The sequence below is a fragment of the Amblyomma mixtum genome, chromosome 5 (genome assembly GCF_055824585.1).
Source record: "Amblyomma mixtum isolate Tamu chromosome 5, ASM5582458v1, whole genome shotgun sequence".
NCBI lineage: Eukaryota > Metazoa > Arthropoda > Arachnida > Ixodida > Ixodidae > Amblyomma > Amblyomma mixtum.
In genome coordinates this window covers 8,681,311-8,702,297 of record NC_143016.1, presented here as the reverse complement: position 1 = coordinate 8,702,297, position 20,987 = coordinate 8,681,311, and the positions used below count along the sequence as shown (strand labels likewise).

The 20,987-nt window shown below is 53.4% G+C and overlaps 2 protein-coding genes and 1 non-coding gene across 5 annotated transcripts in view; 1 reads left to right on the top strand and 2 right to left on the bottom strand.

Annotated features, from left to right (window-relative positions):
- Positions 1 to 20,987, bottom strand: part of LOC149341266 (diacylglycerol kinase delta) — a 209,058-nt gene that overhangs the window by 40,658 nt on the left and 147,413 nt on the right. For all 3 annotated transcript variants that reach the window (XR_016282895.1, XR_016282896.1, XM_089543272.1), the window contains exons 4-6: positions 2,872 to 2,952; positions 2,176 to 2,280; positions 743 to 875 (exon numbers count right to left, since the gene is read on the bottom strand). Coding sequence is in view for 1 of the 3 variants with exons in the window: in XM_089543272.1 (XP_089399398.1) it covers positions 743 to 875; positions 2,176 to 2,280; positions 2,872 to 2,952 (319 nt within the window). In the remaining 2 variants the exon portion in view is untranslated. The remainder of the gene's footprint in view (positions 1 to 742; positions 876 to 2,175; positions 2,281 to 2,871; positions 2,953 to 20,987) is intronic.
- LOC149341268 (uncharacterized) lies at positions 8,599 to 11,023 on the bottom strand. Its single transcript, XM_089543271.1, has one exon. The coding sequence runs from the start codon at positions 10,554 to 10,556 to the stop codon at positions 9,222 to 9,224; it is 1,335 nt and encodes a 444-aa protein (XP_089399397.1). The 5' UTR covers positions 10,557 to 11,023; the 3' UTR covers positions 8,599 to 9,221.
- On the top strand, positions 14,490 to 14,562 carry TRNAR-UCG (transfer RNA arginine (anticodon UCG)). Its single transcript has one exon. It is a non-coding gene; the product is annotated as a tRNA-Arg (tRNA).

The window sequence follows — 20,987 nt, the reverse complement described above, 5'->3', positions numbered from 1 at the left end:
ATTCCCCGAAAGTCGCTAAATAATTTACAACTAAATTTCTTCCTGACACTGTCTGGTTTCGGTTTGAACCACCAAACGATGTCTGTGATGCATAAGGAGGGTTTAGGTCACGTGAGGCATGAAGAAGCTGCAATATGACCACTGATACATAGTTTTAATTCACTTCAACACTTCTGCCAACGTGCTTAAAGCACTAAAAAACAAAACACAACGTATGTAATTATATTGCAGTTTTAATCATGCCTCATGTGATCTAAACACTACACATCACAGCCATCATTTGGTTGATGAAATTGAGACTGAAACAGCATGGGAGATGAAAATGAATTATAAATGATTTTGCAGTCATAGGCAAACACGATGTGGAGATCCGCATATTTAATCTCTTAAGCGTATAGTGCTTTTTAAAAAACTGCTTTATGGACAGGCGCAGCCAGCAAAACGTGAGCACACAGTCCATGGGAAGAAATGCTCACAAAAGAGGCAACACTCCAGGCAAAAGCATTCATGCCAAAACAATGAATACACTGACTGTAGCCCCACTTGTGTGAGGGTTTTGTAAACCTAACAGCTGCCATGTTAGACTAATTAGCTAGTGGCATCAAATACGCCAAAGAATAAATGACAGCACTTTTTTGTTGTTGCTATAAGCCAGTTAACTAATTAAACATCATGTGCATCTGAAGTAGGTATTAAATTAAGCCAGTAATGAGTAACGGCCAGTGCATAGGAAGCAGCTCACCTTCACAGGACAGGCCATGAGAGGTGACACCTGACAGGGCCTCCTTGCAAACATTGCAGTAGGTGGGACGAGCATGAGATGTCACGTACCAGTTGTGCTGCCCGGACAGGAAGTCCTGCTGGTGTTCTGTGCCCTGCGCAAAATGCATCGATGTCTCAAGGGAGACTGCTACAGACAGATGCGTATGTACAATTGATTTTTTTGTTTCCTAGACCTGTAGCAACTTCTGAAGCAACAAGAAAAGTGTGCACGAAAATTTTTTAGAAACTGAAGTGGAACAAGTGCCCAAGACAACGGTGCAAGTCAGCTCATTCACAATATTCCCATGATGAAAATTTCTTATCCACTGAGATCAGTCTACAAGCACAACAGGCTCCAAGTAAAAAAAAAAAAAAGTGCGCAAAATGCGTTGCTGAAACCTGGCAAGGTGTGGCCGCTCCCATGAAGGAATTAATAGGGTACTCCGAACGGCGATCAGGAGCAAGTTTTCTTGCGCCACGAAAACGAAGAGCGTGTTTCAAAGGGCGCTTTGGATTCAGTACCTGAGTTCCGATTGGACCGCGACCGTTGACGACGGGCATTTTGCCCGTTCGCAGATTCGGAGAACTGTTCCGGATAACACCAAGGTCGCACTCACGGCCGCACGCCCGATACTTCGTAACATCTCAAAAGACACACTGGTTCATTTTATTACTACAGCTTACAGCCAGTTTTCGTCCAGAGGCCTTTCGAAAGCATGAACTGCTCACGAAAAACGCCACAAAACTCTAGCCGTTCTCACTGAATGAGAAGACATTACAGTTGCTCACTGGTTCTTCAAAATTGACCACGCACGCTGAAGTAGCTAAAGCCATAAAGCGTCTAAAGTGCGAGACAGGCTTCTGCTCCAAACAAGCTACAGCGCGACAACCGGCAACAACTAAACAACTGCTGAAAATCAAACTTGCCGCTTCGGTTTTCGTTTTGCGCCGCTAGGTGGCGATACCAGTCTGCAGAAAAAATTTGTGCGCTTTTTGCCCAGGGCCGAGAGGCGCGGAATTTAAACTCAATGAAACCAAATTCTCGCATCCACCCTCTACAGCGTTTCCGAGATTCCATCCCCGTCATTATTTAATACGGAACACGCCCGCCGGTGCGATTACTTTTCAAAATGCGCAACGGACGCTGACTAGACACGACATTCAGCGCACCGTGCGTGAACCCAGATCGGTTTCCTTCCCGTCCAGTAGAAATATATGCACACACTGACAACCTACTAAACGTACCCGAAAGAAGACAAGCATATGCGATATCGCAAAACGTGAAAAACGCACGCTTGGGCACGTTTGGAGGAGCAACCTTCAGGCACGTGCGGATCGCGCTCGCGGGGATGAGGAAAGAGAGGCAAGCCGGTGCGCGGCATAATTACAGGAGGAGAAAGTCGCAGAGCTCACCTCGTAGAAGTCCTTGTTGCAGACGCTCTTGAGGGCTGAGATCCAATCCTCCATTTCCTTCCTCGTATCGGCGCACAGGATAAGCCTCCGAAAGGGCGTGATAATCTGCACATCGCGGACCCCTTTACAACGCTAACAAATATACTGCCAATTAAAAATAATAATAAAGCACGTTGTAATTTAATCTGTATGTCCCCACAAATTTTGTTCCTCCTTATAATTACGGTGTTTATAATTATGAATTCAGCTCGTTTAGTAACATATTTACGACATTTGCATATCTGACGAACCACCGCGAACAAAGTACGAAACACGTTAAGCGCACATCATGAATGAAAATGGAAGAATGAATGGTTTTGAAAAGGATATGGAACATGCAGCTGTGATCCATCGGTACACACTGTTTCACATATATGAGCAAAACTTTGCAGAAAATAAATGCCGACCACCGAGTTTGCTTCTAGGCCATGAAGCATATGTCTCGTTTTCTGTCGTCACTGCTCCAAATATTTAGAAGGCGAAGGGGACCACTCATACCCCTTCAAGCCTTTCTACAACCTTGGGGCTTGCATATGTCTTCGACAAAGCCGCGCGCGGTGCCAGGATTCACAACGGTGGGAAAAAAAAAAGAAAAAGAGAAAAGAAAAGCGGCTAGCCGCAGCTTTGTATTTATTAACCGCAGCGGCGAGAACTCACCTGAAAACTGTGGTTTGCATTCTTTGTACTGCATTCGGCCACGCTGAGCTCGGTGAGATCAATCTCCTCAAAAATCACAGACTGCACCAGAGAATGAAAAAAAGAGGGGGAAAAAAAAACGAATAAAGCGGTGAGGGGGGGGGGGGGGGGGGGAGATCAGAAAGAGCGCCACTTCAACTGCACGCACCGGCCGTCGTTAGAAAGCAATCTGGAGGGTGTACACAGCCGGCGCTCCCGACTCCGCGAAGATCGCGCGGTGTTAGCGAAGCAATTTATCTGCAGCGACGAAAGCAGAAAAGCTTTCCCGGTGGGACGGCGCACGCGTTTCGAAAGTGTGGGCGTTTTCGAAACCGATCGTTAAGTCATCATCGAAGAGAAATGGCTCTGTCGATGGAATAGGCTATCCGCCGCAGAATCGACGGTCTAAGAGGAATAATTCCTCGGGGTGCGGAGCCCGACGTTGGGCGAAAGTCGCCACTTGTCAAGAGTGCGCAAAGATTGAGCGTGGCTCCCTTAATGAAAGCCGAAAGATCTCGAACAGCGAAAAGAACAGCTGGACGAAAATAAAAGTGAATCTATTAATAAACAAAGAACATTAACAGCCGGAGCTATAACAGACTAACCAATTCAACGCAACGCTGGGAGAAATCTTGTACCCCTTAGAAAACCGGTGGGTACCCGGCCACACGTACGACAGCTGCGATGGGAAGAACAAAATTAGAAAACCTTTGCGTCAAGTGAGAGTGAATACTAGCTCACTTGATATTCACTTCTGTGTCCCGAAGTGTAACACCACGTGGATGTGTTAATGGACCCAGACTGTATTCCTCGTCAGCGTCTGTTTTCTCCCTCTCTCTCTCTACACACACACGCACACACACACACACACATATATATATATATATATATATATATATATATATATATATATATATATATATATATATATATATATATATATATATATATATATATATATATATATATATATATATATATATATATATATATATATATATATATATATATATATACACTATGGGGGTCTATTCTTGTAGTAACGCTCAAAGGGCTAGAAGCAGTTGTCGCTCTCTAGCACCAGCGTGCCAGCCCTAGCAGTCAGAGCTGTGACCCCCAACCCGCGGTGCGGTAGGTCGCAACCACGGCGGGTTCGGGCCAGAGGGGACAAACACGAGTATGCTACTCGGAGGAGCGTTTATTGCTCCCGAGCAATACAGTGCAGCAGCAACAATACAACCGCCGTAACGAGCGAGGATGTTCCGCTCGCGTACGGGGGTGGAAAACACAAAGGGCAGAACGCACGCAAAAATGTGGGGGAAGTAGGTTCCGCTCACCTCGCGTGGTTCCTCGCTCACGGCCCGCGGCGGTCAAGTCACACACGGTGGCCGGGCGATAAGGGCAGCGGTCTCCGTGGCAGATCTCCGATCCGTGCGTGTGCACGGCTTCCGCCAGAAGACGAGCGAGCCTCGGGAGAATCGCGTCTCCTCCCGGGCTGTGGAGAGGAGGTCTCTCCGTTGTAAGAGGGGAAAGAGGGAAAGTCTCCGCGGCGGGGAGCGAAAGGAAGCGGGGGTGGCGAGAGTGCCCTCCCTCGCAAAACCTCCCGAACGGCGCGCGCATAGCATTGCGTGGTAATTACGCGCGGCCGTTACAATGGGGCAGGGGATTCATGTGTATCCCCACATCCCCCCCTCCTTAAAACTGCCCTACGGCTGAAAAGTGACCGCGCTCACACAAAAGGGTATACCGAGTGGGGCCGGCGAAACACCGTTTAACTTTAAAAGCCAATAAAGAAAAGATTCAGCTCACAGCCAGCAGTGCCGTCGTCGAAAGCCATGGACACCAGGGCAGGAAGGCAGTGTAGAAGGCCGCCATGGACGACCGTGGAGCCCAGGGTTGAAGGGGGTCGATGACCGCAGGTCCCGTGAGTCGGCCAGGGCAGCTTTGCCGGGACGCGCGGGCGGCAGGCAGGCTCAGGGCAATTACGCACCGTGTCGTAGCGTACGGCAGGCCCCCACTCAGCTGGATGAACCACTTGCTCTTGGCTCGCCCTCTTTTCCTCTCGTTGGGGGGTGACAAAGGCGCGCCGACCCATTTTCCCTCTGCCGCAGAGGACTTGCGAGGCGGGCCCAGCGGGGCACCAAGCTTTTCTTGCGGGCGAAGCCGCTGCCGCGGGGACAGGGGGACTCCAAGGCGGCCTCTCTGCTGCAGTTTTCGCCATGGTAGACACAGGCCCCGGTTTCCCCGAATTCCCGCTCGCTCGTCCCGCGGCCGACCGGAAGCTGTTCTTCTTCTGCGCAACTTGGTGGCGACAGCGGGCTCTTGGCTCCGGAATGCGGCCGCCTTCCAAACTGCCTGGCTCTCTGTGTTCGAAGCTGCAACGGTCGTTGCGGCGTCTGCTGGCTCTCCTCCGGGCACGCTGTGAAGGCTGGCCTGCGGCTGCAAAGCTGTCTTTTCTTTTTAGTTACTTTTAACGATTTACACACATTTTTTTTTTTCTTTTGAGCTAGTCTAACCCCGCTCGGTCTTTTCCGACGAGAAAGCGTGTGCTTGCTCCGGAAGTCGTGGTGCGAAATATGGAAGGGGTGTTCAGTCCATATTAAGCAGGAGAAATTACTCCCTGCGCGTTGGTCAGAGTTGTTTCTGCCGTGGGCGCAAGTTGTAACGAGGTGCCGGGCTCTGTTGTCGAGCCTTGCCTCTCGGTGCGGCTGCCTGCTGGCGGGGGAGGGTGTTCTCCACAGGCCACTCGCTCCCTCTGTCAAAGTAGGGTTTGAGATCGCAGACATGCACTGGCCCGCCGGTCGGTCTTAGCGTCAAGTCCGCCAGCCTGTAGACGAGAGAGGAAAGTTTCTCCCGAACTACATATGGTCCCGTCCATTTCGGCGCCAGAGAAGCAGAAAACCGCTTACTGGCATCGCTCAGAACGTGACTGCGCCTCAACACCAGGTCACCCGGTTTGTAGTGAACTTCCCGGTGAGAGCGGTCATACTGCGCTTTCTGCTGGGCCCGAGCAGTGCTCAGATTCCGGCGTGCTTTGTCCAAAGCCTCCGTCATCCTCGCGCGCAGCCCGGTCGCATAGTCAGCGCGTGCCGACCAAGCAATCGGGGTGTTGCTGCGAACCTGTAGAGTAAGTTCTAACGGGTTCGGCAGCTCCCTGCCAAGGTTGAGAACGGCAGGTGTGTACCCAGTCGAGCGGTTCACGGTCGACCTGAGAGCAAACCCAATCTCGGGGAGACAGGTGTCCCAGTCGATGTGCGTCTCCGCAAATGCAACGAGCATGTGCTTGATGTTGCGGTTCACGCGTTCCGTGGGATTCGCCTGGGCGTGGTACGTGGTTGTTCTCCTGTGCTTAATGCCAAGGGCCGCACAGGAGTCCACGAAAAGTTTGGCAGTGAAGTACGATGCATTGTCCGTTATCAACTGCCCGGGGTAGCCGAATCGTGTGAACACCTCGATCAGCTTCCCCATGATTACGCGTGCCGTCAGCTTTCGAAGTGGGAACAGTTCCACCCATTTGCTGAAATGGTCTGTGACAACGAGCAGATATTGGTTTCCACTCGGAGTCCTGGGGTAAGGTCCCATGACGTCACAAGCCGCAATTTGCCAAGGACCCTGGCTATTGATCGGCTGCATGAGCCCAGGTGGGCGTCCACCACGTGGCTTGACCCTTTGGCACACGTCGCACGAGCGGGCGTAGCGTATCGCATCCCGCTTCATGCCAGGCCAGGTAGCGAGGCGGCACAACTTGAGGTAAGTCTTAGGGCCACTCGCATGCCCAGCGATGCACGTGTCATGAAAGTAGCGTAAAAGTGCTCCTCTCAGCGTGCGTGGAATCACCACCTTGAAGGACTCGTGTGTATCCTTCTCGGAGGGGATATATCTCAGTAGGATGCCATCGGAGTCGAGCAGATAGGAATCCATCGCGCTCACAGCATTACCAGCTGTGTTCGAGCGCCCCGCACGGTCAACAATACCAGTTGCCTCCATGTGCGCCGCGGCCGCGCCGCCCGGCTCCCTGAGCCCGTCGAACACTTTTCGACAAAATGGATCCTCCCGCTGTGCCTCCAATAGCTCCCTTCTGCTGAAAACGCTCACCACTGAACTGATGCCTTCAAAGTGGTTCACGCTTTCGCCCTGGGAAGGCGGGGTGTCCCTTCCCTCGGGGCGTTGTGTGAGCTGCGCGGCAGTCGCGCTGCTCTGGCTGTCGGGCGCGGCGGAATGGGCAGTGTTGTTACTTCCCAAGCCGTCAACGGGCGCGCGCGAAAGTGCGTCCGCCACCACGTTGTTCTTGCCCCTCCTGTAGCGCACGGTAAAGTCGTAACGCTGGAGGAGTAGCGCCCATCGCGCTAGGCGTCCGGACGGCTCGCCTAGGCGTCTCAGCCAAGTGAGTGCCATGTGATCAGTCTCAATCACGAAAGCGACTCCATCGACATAGTAGTCGAACTTCCGCAGAGCGAAGATAATCGCGAGACATTCTTTTTCTGTCACGGAATAGTTTCTCTCTGCGGGAGTTAATGAGCGGCTGGCGAACGCCACCGGTCTCAGGCTACCTCCGTGCTCTTGAAGCAGGACTGCTCCTAAGCCCAGGTCACAAGCGTCCGTGTGGATCACAAATTCCCTGTTCAGGTCAGGCAGCCTTAGCTCTGTGGTTTCCGCGAGCGCGCAAGTGAGATGGCGTAGTGCCGCCTCTTGCTCGGGTCCCCAATGCCACTTCACACCTTTCCTTAACAGCGCTGTTAAGGGGGCTTGCAGAGCTGCGCAATCTGGGATAAACTGTCGATAAAAGTTCGCCAGCCCCAGAAAGCGTCTTAGTCCGCCTATATCTGCCGGCGACGGGAACTGCAAAATAGCCCGCAGCTTATCTTCGCACGGCAGAAGGCGTCCTTTGTCTAGCGTAAACCCCAACAGTGTTATTCGGGTCGCCGCTATCTGGGTCTTGTACGGGTTCAGAGTGATTCCCGCAGACCTCAGCCTTTCCAGTACATCCCTGAGATGGCGTAAGTGCTCATCAAAGGTTTCCGAATACACGACAATGTCATCCAGGTAAGCAAGAGCGTGGTGCCACCTTGCATCGCCTAGGACACGGTCCATCAGACGCTGGTACGTCGCGGGCGCGCCGACCAGGCCGAACGGCATTCGGGTAAACTGGAAAAGTCCCCTGTGACAAGTGAAGGCAGTTTTCTCTCGATCACGGGGGGTCATCTCCACCTGAAAGTATCCTCTGCTAGCATCGAGCGTAGTGAAGTACTTCGCTCCACCAACATTGGACACTATCGAGGGAATGCTCGGAAGTGGGTATGCGTCCTTCCGTGTCACCTCGTTCAGGCGTCGATAGTCCACACAAAGGCGGGTTGTTCCATCCTTTTTGGGCACCAGCACCACTGGAAACCCCCAGGGGCTGTTTGATCGTTCCACAACGCCTGTATCGAGAAGCTCGTCCAGTGCGTTATCGAGCGCTTTCCTCTTAGCCAAGCTGACTGGCCGAGGATTGCACTTCCATGGAACAGCGTCGCCTGTCTCAATTTTGTGCCTAACCAGCGTAGTGCAGCCAGGCCGCTCCGTGAATACGGCGTCGTACTCGTTTAGGAGCAGAGACAAACGCGCTTTTTCCTCCCCCGACAAGCTGTCTGAGTTGTCCAGCAGCGGGTGGGGAGGCCTGCATGCCGCCGCGGCACAGAGTGCAACCGCAGGGGGGACAGGGGGTCGCGCGGGAGGGGAGGGGTTCCCTTCCGCGCTTTTCCTCTCGACGCGGTCGACAGGCTGGTTGTTCAGCCGAGCCGAAGGCGTTTCGAGGCTCTTTTTCGGGCGATCGTTGCGTACGTCTGCGCGCGAAGCATCGGAAAGCGAATGTGCTTTCGACGCTTTTTGGGGTTGAACGAAAGGTTTCAGGGTGCCACATGCTCGCTCCCTATATCCTCCGTTGCAGACGTCAATAACAATGCCCGTCTTGGCGAGGAAGTCTCTACCAAGAATAATTGGAACCGATAGGCCGGGGAGGTGAGCGAAGCGCTGGCGCCTCACTCGTTTCTCCCACCGCACCACAAGCCGCGCGGCACCGCTCGCGTGCGCAGTGCCGCTAGCTAATCGGAACGTGAGGTTGCTCGCTCGCAGTCGGAGTCCGTTCCGACGGAGATGCTCACATACCTCGTCGCCAAACAGGGATGCGCTCGCTCCTGTGTCTAGCAATGCCATGAACTTACGTTGTGCCACTGTAAGCTCAATAAGCGGTACTGGCGTGTCGCTGGGTGGTTCCAAACGACAAGCCAGCGGGGCTAGGAGTTCGTGTGACTCACTGAGCACCGCTGTTGACGCCGCCGGCTGCGAAGCGTTGCTTACCGGCGGCTGCGTTCGTTTCCCGAAAGCGCGTGCTCTCGGTTCACGGGGCCTCTGCACTCCCGGGCGTAGTGCCCTCGTTGGTTGCACCGGTAGCAGATGGTATTCGGCCGTTGCCGGGCGGGGCAGTTGTCGCCTCCCGCCGGCTGACCGTTCCTCCCTGCCGGGCTTACCGTCGCAGTTGCCCTTTGGTCTAGCGTCCTCGGGTCGGTATGTCGGTCCCGATTCTGCATACCTTGGCCACGCGCAGCGTGTGCTGACCGCATAGCATACGTGTACGGGTCGAGAGCTCGGTCTGACAGTTCCCAACCGTTTCTCAATTGCCCGTCACTGAATGCAACCAATTCGGCTCCCCGGGAACGGTTTCGAAAAGTGTCTCCGTTCCAGGCGCATCGCGGCTCAAGTGCCTGCGACGCTGGCGGGGGTGGCCGATACGCGCGGGAGGCGAGTATGTCCGCCTGTATGCGCTTGGCTGCCGAGGCGAGTTCGTCCAAGTCCCTGAACGGTACGCCTCGTAGGTAGGCTGCGAAGGTAGGGTGCGCTTGTCGCGTGACACGCTCTACCTTCTCGCCGTTCGAAGCTGAGGGGTCTGCAAAACGATAGAGTTCGTCCATCGCCCTCACGTACTCAAGCAACGATTCGTCCGGATGCTGAGTACGCAGCTCCAACTCGCGCCGCAGACGACGGTCGTAATCTGCGGGCAAGAACTCCTCGCGAAACCTCGCTCGGAACTCCTCCATCGTGCGAGACCGATAGCCAGTAAGGCGGAACCAGCGGGCAGCCTGATCAGTCAGTGAGATTGGCACGACACGCGCCAGAATCTCGCCATCGGAAAGCCCTGTCGCCTGCTGGTAGGTCAGCATGCGCTCAAGGTACTCGTTGGCACTGACAAGATCATGGTAGCCACCGTAGCTGGGAAGGTCCACCCTTAGCCTCGGACTCGCCGCTGGAGCGGGTGTTTGCAGGTTGTTCTGCACGATACCCGTGAGGCTCTCTATGAGACGCAAGGCATTGCGCAACACAGCCTCTTGGGCCTGGCCAGGTAGTTCTGGCTGAGCGGCCCCGTGGGATGAGCAAGATTGCACATGTCGCGCCATGCTCTCCCTACTTGGCGGCATAGCGCTTGGCGAGAAGTGCCTAGCGTCGCCGCTCGTCTGAGCCGGTGTGTCGTGTGAAGCACCGCTCGGCTCAAACGATATAAGATCACAGGGGCTAGCGTCAGCCTCTGGGAACACACCTGCAGTAGTTGTTACTGCCGTGCCAAGATGTTGCTGCTGAGAAGCCGTATTGGACAACCACAGCAGGGACTGGATGTCAATCCCGCTCGCCGCCATGGCTAGTCTGTGTGTCGGCAGTCGCTCACACAGACACTCGGTTTGTCACACCTCTGGCCCCACGTTGGGCGCCAAGAATATGGGGGTCTATTCTTGTAGTAACGCTCAAAGGGCTAGAAGCAGTTGTCGCTCTCTAGCACCAGCGTGCCAGCCCTAGCAGTCAGAGCTGTGACCCCCAACCCGCGGTGCGGTAGGTCGCAACCACGGCGGGTTCGGGCCAGAGGGGACAAACACGAGTATGCTACTCGGAGGAGCGTTTATTGCTCCCGAGCAATACAGTGCAGCAGCAACAATACAACCGCCGTAACGAGCGAGGATGTTCCGCTCGCGTACGGGGGTGGAAAACACAAAGGGCAGAACGCACGCAAAAATGTGGGGGAAGTAGGTTCCGCTCACCTCGCGTGGTTCCTCGCTCACGGCCCGCGGCGGTCAAGTCACACACGGTGGCCGGGCGATAAGGGCAGCGGTCTCCGTGGCAGATCTCCGATCCGTGCGTGTGCACGGCTTCCGCCAGAAGACGAGCGAGCCTCGGGAGAATCGCGTCTCCTCCCGGGCTGTGGAGAGGAGGTCTCTCCGTTGTAAGAGGGGAAAGAGGGAAAGTCTCCGCGGCGGGGAGCGAAAGGAAGCGGGGGTGGCGAGAGTGCCCTCCCTCGCAAAACCTCCCGAACGGCGCGCGCATAGCATTGCGTGGTAATTACGCGCGGCCGTTACAATGGGGCAGGGGATTCATGTGTATCCCCACAACACACGCCCAAAAAGGATGGCCTATAAAAGGTATGAGAGAGAGTGTGTGAAGCCGGGGACAGAGGGAGGAGCCGATCTTTCCACCGACATCGTATTCAGAAGCCCGCAGGCGAAGAATGATGCAGCTGGCGGTGAACAGCGAACTTCGAGTATGCCCGCTTCCATTGTCCGAGATAGAGACTTGCACCTCTCGGTAAGAGCCCAAGCGAGGGTTGGATTCAGTTTGGCAGCGGTATATTTACTTCAACTGAATATAATTTCACCTTTATTATCTCCACCCCTGCTTTTCACCGGATTTTTTTATTTATATAAGCTTAGACAGGACGAAACTTCACCAACTGAGATACCTTCGACTACACGCATATCTGTCTCGACAATGCAGGCGACTTGCTTTCGCAGCACGGTTTCCTAATACGTACATGCATCGTCGCGCGACAACCCCTCAGGCAAATCGGGTCAAACCCAGCACTCGCGAAAACGCGCACCTTGAAACGGACCGGCTCACGTCCCACTACAGTAAGAGAAGCACGCCCACTAAAGTTTCATCTGGAAGCCAAAGAAAGCGGAGTTTCTTGCCTCTGCGAGGCCTGGCTTAGCTTAACTCACGGCAGCTATATATAGACGACACGCGGTCGATCCCCACTGAACACGAAGAAGAGAGTTTCTTGAAAAGGAATAACACACTGGCTGACTTTATTTTTTCCCGCATATCCCGCGGTTCCTTCCTTCTTTTCGGGCTTTCGAAGCAGCTCTGTTCAGAGACAAATTTCTGTTTTCTGAGCGGATTAACACGCAGGTCACTGATGTCCGGAGCACAAAAAAAAAAAAAAAAAAGCGAGCAACTTCCTTCACCCTTCCCCAACTCTCGCTCATTTATTCCCACAAGTGGCGGTCATATATGGAGGTAAACGGCAAAACTTTCGCGGGTCTTTAAAGTTCGGGATAGGCGGGAGAACCCAAGCGTCTGCACACACGGCTCAGCGCCGCGCCTGTTCGCGCGCACACGCCGTGGGAGATAAAGGTCGGGAGATAAGGCAGCTGCCCTCTGTTAAGAGCACTCTATTGTTTTCTTCTTTAGCGATTCCAGAAACCCGAGGCCAGATGGTTCCAGGCCAGCGGAAAAGGAAGCGAGAACAAGACGGCGACGAAGAGGAAATAAGTATCGCGATTTTCCAGCCAACTCCCTCTATACAGCCGGGCGAGTTCGGAGCTCTGCTCTTTCTTAACCATCGCGCGAAGAGGAGGACGCACCGAACTCGGACCACCGTAGGGAAAGGAGGGAACTTTTTTTACGATCCGTTTCCCACGCCCAGTTATTGAATTTCGGTGGTCGCGCCGGGCGGCGAACCGTCGTGCCCCGCCGGGACGCTCGGTACATTTCTTTCTTTGCAAACATCACGCGTATGTGTGTGTTTTCGCATTAATTTTTTTCGACTATACAGGAACCGCGGACACCACATACAACGTTTCAGTACAGAGTGCAAGCGGTATGCCGCGTATGTCACCCCGTTCTCAGCACAGCCGATATAGCTTCCAGATGCGCGGCCGAAACTGAAAAATGCGCAAGCTATAACGCCGCCGCAACCACACGCCGCCGATGGGATCCGAACCCACGACATGATACGCCCGGGTTCGAACCCGGCTGCGGCGGCCGCGTTTCGATGGAGGCGAAACGCAAAAGGCGCCCGTGTGCTGTGCGATGAGAATGCACGCCCCAGGTGGTCGAAATTATTTGTAGTCAAGGGTTCGACGGCATACCGTCTGGTCAGGAATCATGGCTTGATGAGATTCACTGGTCACTGACCATGGTCAAACAAAAAATGACGTTTCGGGAGCGCTACGGCTGGTAAGGGTACGGTAAGGGTGAACAAGGGAGCCGTAGCGCTCCCGAAACGTCATTTTTTGTTTGACCATGGTCAGTAACCAGTGAATATCATCAAGCCGAAATCATTTGTGAGTGCGTGCGTGTGTGCGGGCGTGCGCGCGCGCGCACACACGCGTCGTTTCAACAGCGGCCCCCCAATTTTCACGAATTTCGTAGCCCCGTCACTAAATCTTTGCCGTCCCAAATGTGGGTGTACGATTCGAAGGTCAGTTTTCGCCCCACAAACCGCGTGTGATCGTGAAAAAGCAAACGCAGCATTGCCTCCTCCCACCCCGTTCGTCACGTCCAAAGTGTCGACGACGCCCAGTTTTCGAGTGGCCGATGTATCCGCCAGTGTTTCTCCTCTCTACTTCCGAACATGTCCACTGTTGAGACAGAAAGATGGGCTAGTCAGTCGCTGTGCAGTGACATGGCAATGGAGATTTGCGCGTCCGGTAACGATCTCGGAGGCCATGCTCCCTTGCCCTTCCTTTTGGACATGTCGGGCGTGGTGTTCGAAGGGTGAGGAGACGGTTGGCGTCCGCTTGGCACGGGGCCAGCTGACGACAGCTCGACACACCCACCGGCGGCGGCATCGTGCCCGGGATATTATTGCCTCTTGTCAGAGACGGGCGCTCGACAGCGATCGAGATGCGCCAGCTCAGCAGGCTGGTCCACGCGATTCCATCATCCCGACATTTCTTTCTATGATATAGGCGGAGCGATAGCGACCCGCGGACCGCGAACCGGATACAGAACGTGTGAGTTCCGAACGTTGCAGCGTTTTAAAGTGGAAAGTTGGGGAGTTTGGGGCTAGCGCGCGTTTCTTACGGTTTACGGTTGACTGCGGCTATGGGGGACGCCGTAATGAAGGGATCCGGGAATTTCGACCACCTGGGGTTCTTTCACGCGCACTGACATCGCACTGTACGCGGGCCTCTAGAATTTCGCCTCCGTAGAAATTCGACCACTGCGGCCAGGATCGAGCCCGCGTCTTTCGGGTCAGCAGCCGAGTGCCGGTAACACTTGACACTGTACGCAAAGAAAGTAATGCGCGCACGCACACGAACAACAACAAAGAGAGCGCCGTCCCAAGGGGAGAGAGGAAACTTGAAATGCCGAACGAGGCGGCATTTCAAAAGCCCGCGGAAAGACACAAAGGAACGGAGCGGGAGGGGACGGTGACCTTGATAGGGAATCAGAGTGAGAGTAAGCTTCGCTGCTGGGCGAAATGCACTGCTTCACAAATCCAAAAAATGCTTCCCCACCTCACGGCTCCTCGCAACATTGACAACCTGACGTGATACCTCACCTCTGGCAGTCCCGTCCGCGTGGCCTAATGGATAAGGCGTCTGACTTCGGATCAGAAGATTGCAGGTTCGAGTCCTGTCGCGGACGAACTTTTTTCTCTTTTTTTTTCTTTTTTTAAATCCGGCATAACGTGTGATGAATGATTTGCAGACAGGACACATGTATTCACATACATGCAGGATCAGAGACTGTTTGAAGGGGAGCAAATAGAAGGCCGGGTACAGGGCCTCCTAGAGAATGCGGGCACCTGTAGAAGACAATAATAAGGTGCCCGCCTCGCTTTGCTTTACTTTTGCTTTACTTTTAATTTTACTTTGAGTTTGCTTTTGCTTTTGCTCTTGCTTTGCTTTGCTTCAGTAGATATGTTTTCCAAAGCTAAACCAACAACTTCACGTTCTTCCATTAGTTTGTTCGTTTTTTTTTCTTTAGCAGAAAACAGTGAGCCCGTGCCATTTGATGAAACGACTGAAATGAAAGTGACTGGATGCTTTCACGGTCAGATTGAGTCATTCCAGCCTGAGAGAAAATGATGGGGGCGAGAAAAGTGAAAACATAACTATGTTCCCGGGAGTACAGATCATTACAGGAGCTGCTAGCCTTTGTTTAATCCACTCGTGCAGCATCTTTCACGCAAATATGAACGTACGTTTAGTACCAAGTAATTTCGACTATATATATAATTTGCTTTCACCGAAAACTTCGAGCTTAGCGCGAGCCGAACGGCCCCCTCAGCCATCGCCACACGACTTGCAGCACGGATGTGGCGTGCACTCAACTATTATAGTTCGACTGGAGGACAGCAGCTCGCCGCAACCTAACAAGCCTGAAGTTGGCGAAGCGGACTTCGGCACACGGCAAAAAAGCACATGAGCCCCATATAATGCTGGCCTGCAGATATCAAGAAGTAACTTTGCAGTTCGCACGACGTAGCTAAACGACGTTCGGCGAACGGTGCAACCGGAGGGTTGGTTTGGTTTGTTGGTTTATTGGGATTTAACGTCCCAAAGCAACTCAGGCTGTGAGGGACGCCGTAGTGAAGGGCTCCGGAAATTTCGACCGCCTGGGGTCCTTTAACGTGCACTGACATCGCACAGTACACGGGCCTCTAGAATTTCGCCTTCATCGAAATTCGGCCGCCGCGGCCGGGATCGAACCCGCGTCTTTCGGGTCAGCAGCCGAGCACCGTAACCACTGAGCCACCGTGGCGGGGCGCAACCGGAGGGTCCGTTACGGTGTTTATACTGTGCATAGCAGGACAATCAGTCCACTGCATGGCGCTATCGAAATTCACATTCACCGCCCGCCAGTCAGCCTGCTCCGGGCAATGAATACAAGAATTCTTGAACCAAAGCTACACCCGCCGTCGTATAGACGGTAATTCAAAGGAGCGCAACGAGAACAAACCGAGCTGCCCGCCAAGCGAGAATTAAATGGCCGGACATTGAAAAATACTGGTCAGATCAGCCAGACGCACCCGGGAAAACGATGCTCCAGGTCCTTCCGATGTACCTCTAGCAACACCCTCGAAAAACACTGATCGGATCCGTCCGACGTACCTCTAGCCGCAGCCTATTTCGTAACTGTTCTTTTGCCCTGCTACTTTTGGCAGGAGCGACTTGTGACGTCATGGCTGCACTTTAGAAGACGGGGCTAGCCAATGGCAAGGAAGCAAAAGATCGAATCGCGAAAAGGCTCCCTGTAGAACATCGCCCCAGAATACGTTGGCGTTAAGTTGGTGCTAAGTTGGCGCTAAGTTGGTGCTAAGTTGGTGCTAAGTTGGTGCTAAGTTGGTGCTAAGTTGGTGCTAAGTTGGTGCTAAGTTCGCGCAGGGCGGCAGCGGCACCCAGCGGCAGACAGTGGGCGCTTCACGACTGTGCGTCAGCACACAGCACTATTAAAGCAGCTCCGTAGATTAGTGCTGAGGCACAGCGGATGATGATGAAAACATTTATTGAAAGCCACAATGCCTTAGTTGAAGGGAAGGCTGATCGGGTCCCTAGTCCGGGACGCCGTTGGTAAAAGCCGCTGCCCGTGCTCTGGCGACGAGGGCTCGTTGTTCCTCGAGGTCCGAGCTGGACAGGGCCGCCTCCCAGCCCTCCCGCGTTGGCTGATTTATTATGTCAATGCTGTCATTTTTCTGACAAGCCCATAGCATATGATATAAGTATGCCTTCTGGCCACAAAATTTGCACTGCGCTGGAGAATCACGGCGTTTTGGACACATGTGGGACGAGTTCTACCACGCGCAGAGCTACTGACTTTTCTTTTGAAACTGCCGCTCGGTGCATTTTTCCTTTTTCTAGTCCTAAGCGAGAAAAAAAAATAACAGTATCATACTTATCTGCGATTTCCTCTCGGTGTGTGGTGCCCATTGGGAAACTCCTGAAGAGCTTATACGAGCCTACACTGCAAGCTGACAAGCTGGAGCGCGAGTTTTGCTGCACTCGGCGGATAAGCGGTGACGCCTGAGTCAGAAAAGTTCAATAAATGGGCGGACTGTGACCGCGCACGGGTCTCAGGTGGGCACCAGCTCGTACACACCATCCATACCCTAGTTTCACCCATTAGTGGATAACAACATCGACACTCGGCGGCAGTTACGTCCCGTCTCATCTTCTATTTCGCATTACAGCGCGACGAGTGTGTGTCGTTAAGGGGAAAGCCAGCAACTGAACACGTTTACGCAATCTGTCATCGCGATCTTAGCCAGAAGCGAAACACGCGATTCCTGCCCAGGTAAAGTTCGACCGGCGGAAAATTCTCCGGATGAAAACGGCACCGTATAGGAGGACAAACAAAGCGAGATTAGCGAGGTGTACAGGAAAAAAAAAAAATAGAGCAGAATTTCGAGGAGCCCAGCAGTATCTCCACACAACTCACCGTCGGCGCAATTACCCGAGTCACTTGGAAGGACTCGCGGGACGGGAAAAGGCAGAAACGGGAGACGGCGTCCCATAAACAGAAGGGGAGACGAGGGGGGGGGGGGGGGGGGGGGGGGGACAGTCAGGCCACGCGCGTCCACACGAAATCACTCCCCTGAGCGCTGCTCCGAAAGGGAACACCCGACACCGACGCCGAAATCGAGTGGGGGCAGAAGACGACGAGGAGTGAGGAGGGAACGTGGCCGAGAAAAAAACAACCGTAGAATGAAATGGAGAGAAGGAAGAGAGAGAGAGAGAGAAACAAAACGAAGTGAGAATGTGCCAGGACAGCAGCGAAAATACGAAGGTGGAATAAACGAAAGTCGATGGATGCTGGCGGGATCAAAAAACATGCCATCGCGGTGGTGGTGGTGTCTCGTCGCAGAAAATCATTTGTCGTCATTGCGACGGAACGATGGAGAAATGGAGATGGAGATAGGCAACGGGCAAAACCAAGAGAGAGATAAGAAGGAGCGAACGAAAAATAGAAAAAAATGGAAGCTCTGCCCCGTGCCTCTAAAGAAGTGCAGTTCTGATCAGAAAGCTCGTTTTGAATTCAAGGGCCGCTGACAGCAGGCTCCGGATTGGCCGGTGCCCGTGCACAGGCAAGGCGCCGGCCAATCACGATATGCTCTTGTCAAGCACGAGAGCTCGCGAGTTGGAACCGGGAGCTTTTGCTATGCTATGCTTATATATGTGGGGGTCTGCAGTCCCGAAGCGACATACGGACTCTGGGGGAACCGCACACTCTGAACACGAATACGCCTATTTGGGAGTAAAACGGCAGTAAATTCTCCTCTGTCGCACTCCCTGCAGAGGACAACTTACTCCCTTTTCACTCATTTCAGTTTAGAGCGTATCGAAGGGCTCCGAATTAATTCCAACCACTTGGTGATCTTGAACGTGCGTTGACATATCGCACGGCACAATGACGTTCTTGCGCTTCGCCTCTAGCGAAATGCTGCCGCCGCTTGCCGGGATTCGATTCAGCGACCTTGGGGAAACGCGATCTGTTCCGACGCTGTGGCTATCGCAACGCTGCATGGTCCTGGCCGGACGTAACTGTATACATATCACATCGAAGATTCGCGGCGGGAGCCAGGCAGAGCGGTAATACGAGGCACTGAGGACTGGTAATGCGTCGAAAGAGCACATAATGAGAAGACAAACTGCCGCGGTCAGCTGACCCGGATCGCCCGCCCGTATCGTCTTCCCCTCGCCTTTCTCCCTTGTTACGGCGCGTTATTGCCTGACACGAATTTTGCCATTACAGGGCCGCCACCGCATACTTGGTTCCATAGAAAAACGAACCTGAGGAGATAGTTGGCTCTTGTCACGGAAAGTGAAGAACTGCGCATAATAGGCGGGGACAAAAGAACAAGGAGTCACGAAGAAACGACACTATACACACGGCCCGCGGTTTCCTTTCTTCGTGACATCGTGTTCTTTTGTACCCGCCCAATATACACAGTTTTCGTTTCTTTGCACTTCTGGCTCCCCTGCGCACTGGTTTTGCCGGTATGCGCGAGAGGGTTCCCGTCGTCGCCGCCAGCGCCTCGGCGGCCACACCCAAGAAGCAGCGCGGAGTGGCGGCCACACGGAAAGCCTTTCTTTTCAGTTTTCTTTTTATCGGGAGAATACGAATGCGTGATGCGGTACCACTGTAGATATAATAGTCGTGGGGCCAGAACACGGTCTTCCTACCACCCGCGGCACTTCGCTGACGCGCAGCCTTCTTCAAATTTAGACAGCTTGTGCTCCTGGGCCGAGCAGCATGCCTCGTTCCGCGCCGCTAGTGAGTACCCCCCCCCCCCCCCCCCCCCCCCCCCCACACTTAGTCCATTCAATTTTTGAATTCCCCGCCCCTCGCGAAGCGGCGCCTCGCCCCAGTCCTTAGCCAATAACGAAAAGCGAACGCAGGGCGTGTCGTCGCTTCAGCCATTGACAAATGGCGGGAAATTCCAAAATGGAATGGAATTGGAAAATAATCGCCATATTATACCCAAAATTGAAAACTGGTTTTGAGGGTATGCAAAGCGCAGTAGCTGCCTCACTTGAGAGAGAATGTGGTTTGGTGAGGGAAGCAAAATCGACTGGCACACGCAGCTGTTCCCCGAGCTAACTGGTATAACCGCGCCAGGCTGCAGGGGGAGGGGAGACGGAGATTAAAGAGCAGAGAGAGTACAGGCGAAGATGAGGGAGAAGCAGAGCATCGCAACGCCTGTATGCCTCAGTTCTAGGTGGGCACCCCAACCGCACCGTGAGGGAAGGGAGGATGGTGTGAGTGAAAGAAGGAAGAGAGGAAGAGGTGCCGTTGGATAATTTCGACCTCTGGTGACTTTTGACATGCACTGACATCGCACAGCACAAGGCGCCTTTCGCGTTTCGCCTCAGGAGTCAGGATCAGTCTCGAGGGTGAGAGGAAACTCTCCTCACCTTTACAGAGGCCAAGTAGAGCCACTAAAATAAAATTAAAAAAAGCTCAAGCGCTGCGAGGATCGCGCTGCGCGGGATAACAGCTAACCCAGGGAAGCGCGTAACGATTCGCATTGTAATGTGTTATCTTACTCAAGTGCTGTTGCGCCCGGATCCTCTAGAGCTCTTCCAAGATTCATCTGAGGAGCAAGCATAAGCAGAGCTGATATTGTTGCGTGGCCCGTTACATCACACGTTGCAATGTTAACTCCGCACAGTCGCATACAGCGCTTGCCTGTATGGTCGGGTCCGGCTGTCGAGTCGCATGGCCCACTCAGACGAGAGGGGAAATTTACGAGAACGGCGAGTGCTCAAAAGACGACCACAGCAAACAAAAAACTGTTCGTTTTTCGAGTTGCAACCTGGCTTGTCTTTTATAAGTAAAAATGCAGAATTATGGATTTCACTGTTAGGTTCACAAACACTTCCGGTTGCGTGTCGTATAGGCAGGCCGCGGGCCCCAAGTGAATTCGAAGTGTCGTCGAACGATGCTTTACGAGTGAACGGAATAGCTCTATGCTTTGGAATGTTTCATTTTGAAGGAATGATTTGGTTTAACCTTCACAGATATGATGGTACTGCACGGCGCTTCACCACGGTGCTGGCTATATGACAGATTCTTCCAGCCAGACAAGCCATACACAAGCTTATGAAAAATCCGTGCGCTATGCAAATTTGCGTAATGGAGAGATGAATTTTCATATCTCCAAGGCACGGAAAAATGCTTTCCGATCAATAAACTGCTGACACACAGACCCACTTCGGCATGCAGACTATGCCACTGCCTACATCCTCGCAGATTTGAAATGCAGCTCCAGCAGCTGGAACAGAATATAAGCATAAATGTCGCGAAACGCGATAGACGCGTTGAAAAAAAGAAAGGAACATTAATATTTGGCTAGGGTTTGTCAGAATCTTTTCGTGCGCGTAGACGCCTCTGTTTTCTGCCCTCTCACTTTGGCATCACGCTAGCCCCAGACAAATGCACGAGCTGCCAACAACACCGACCCACCCTGTACCACTCCGTTTGGGCCTGTCAAACACCACCCGGCAGCGTCCAATCCATACCACTCCCCTCTTGGGAGGCCTCTATTGGGAGTCGACCGACCATCGAAG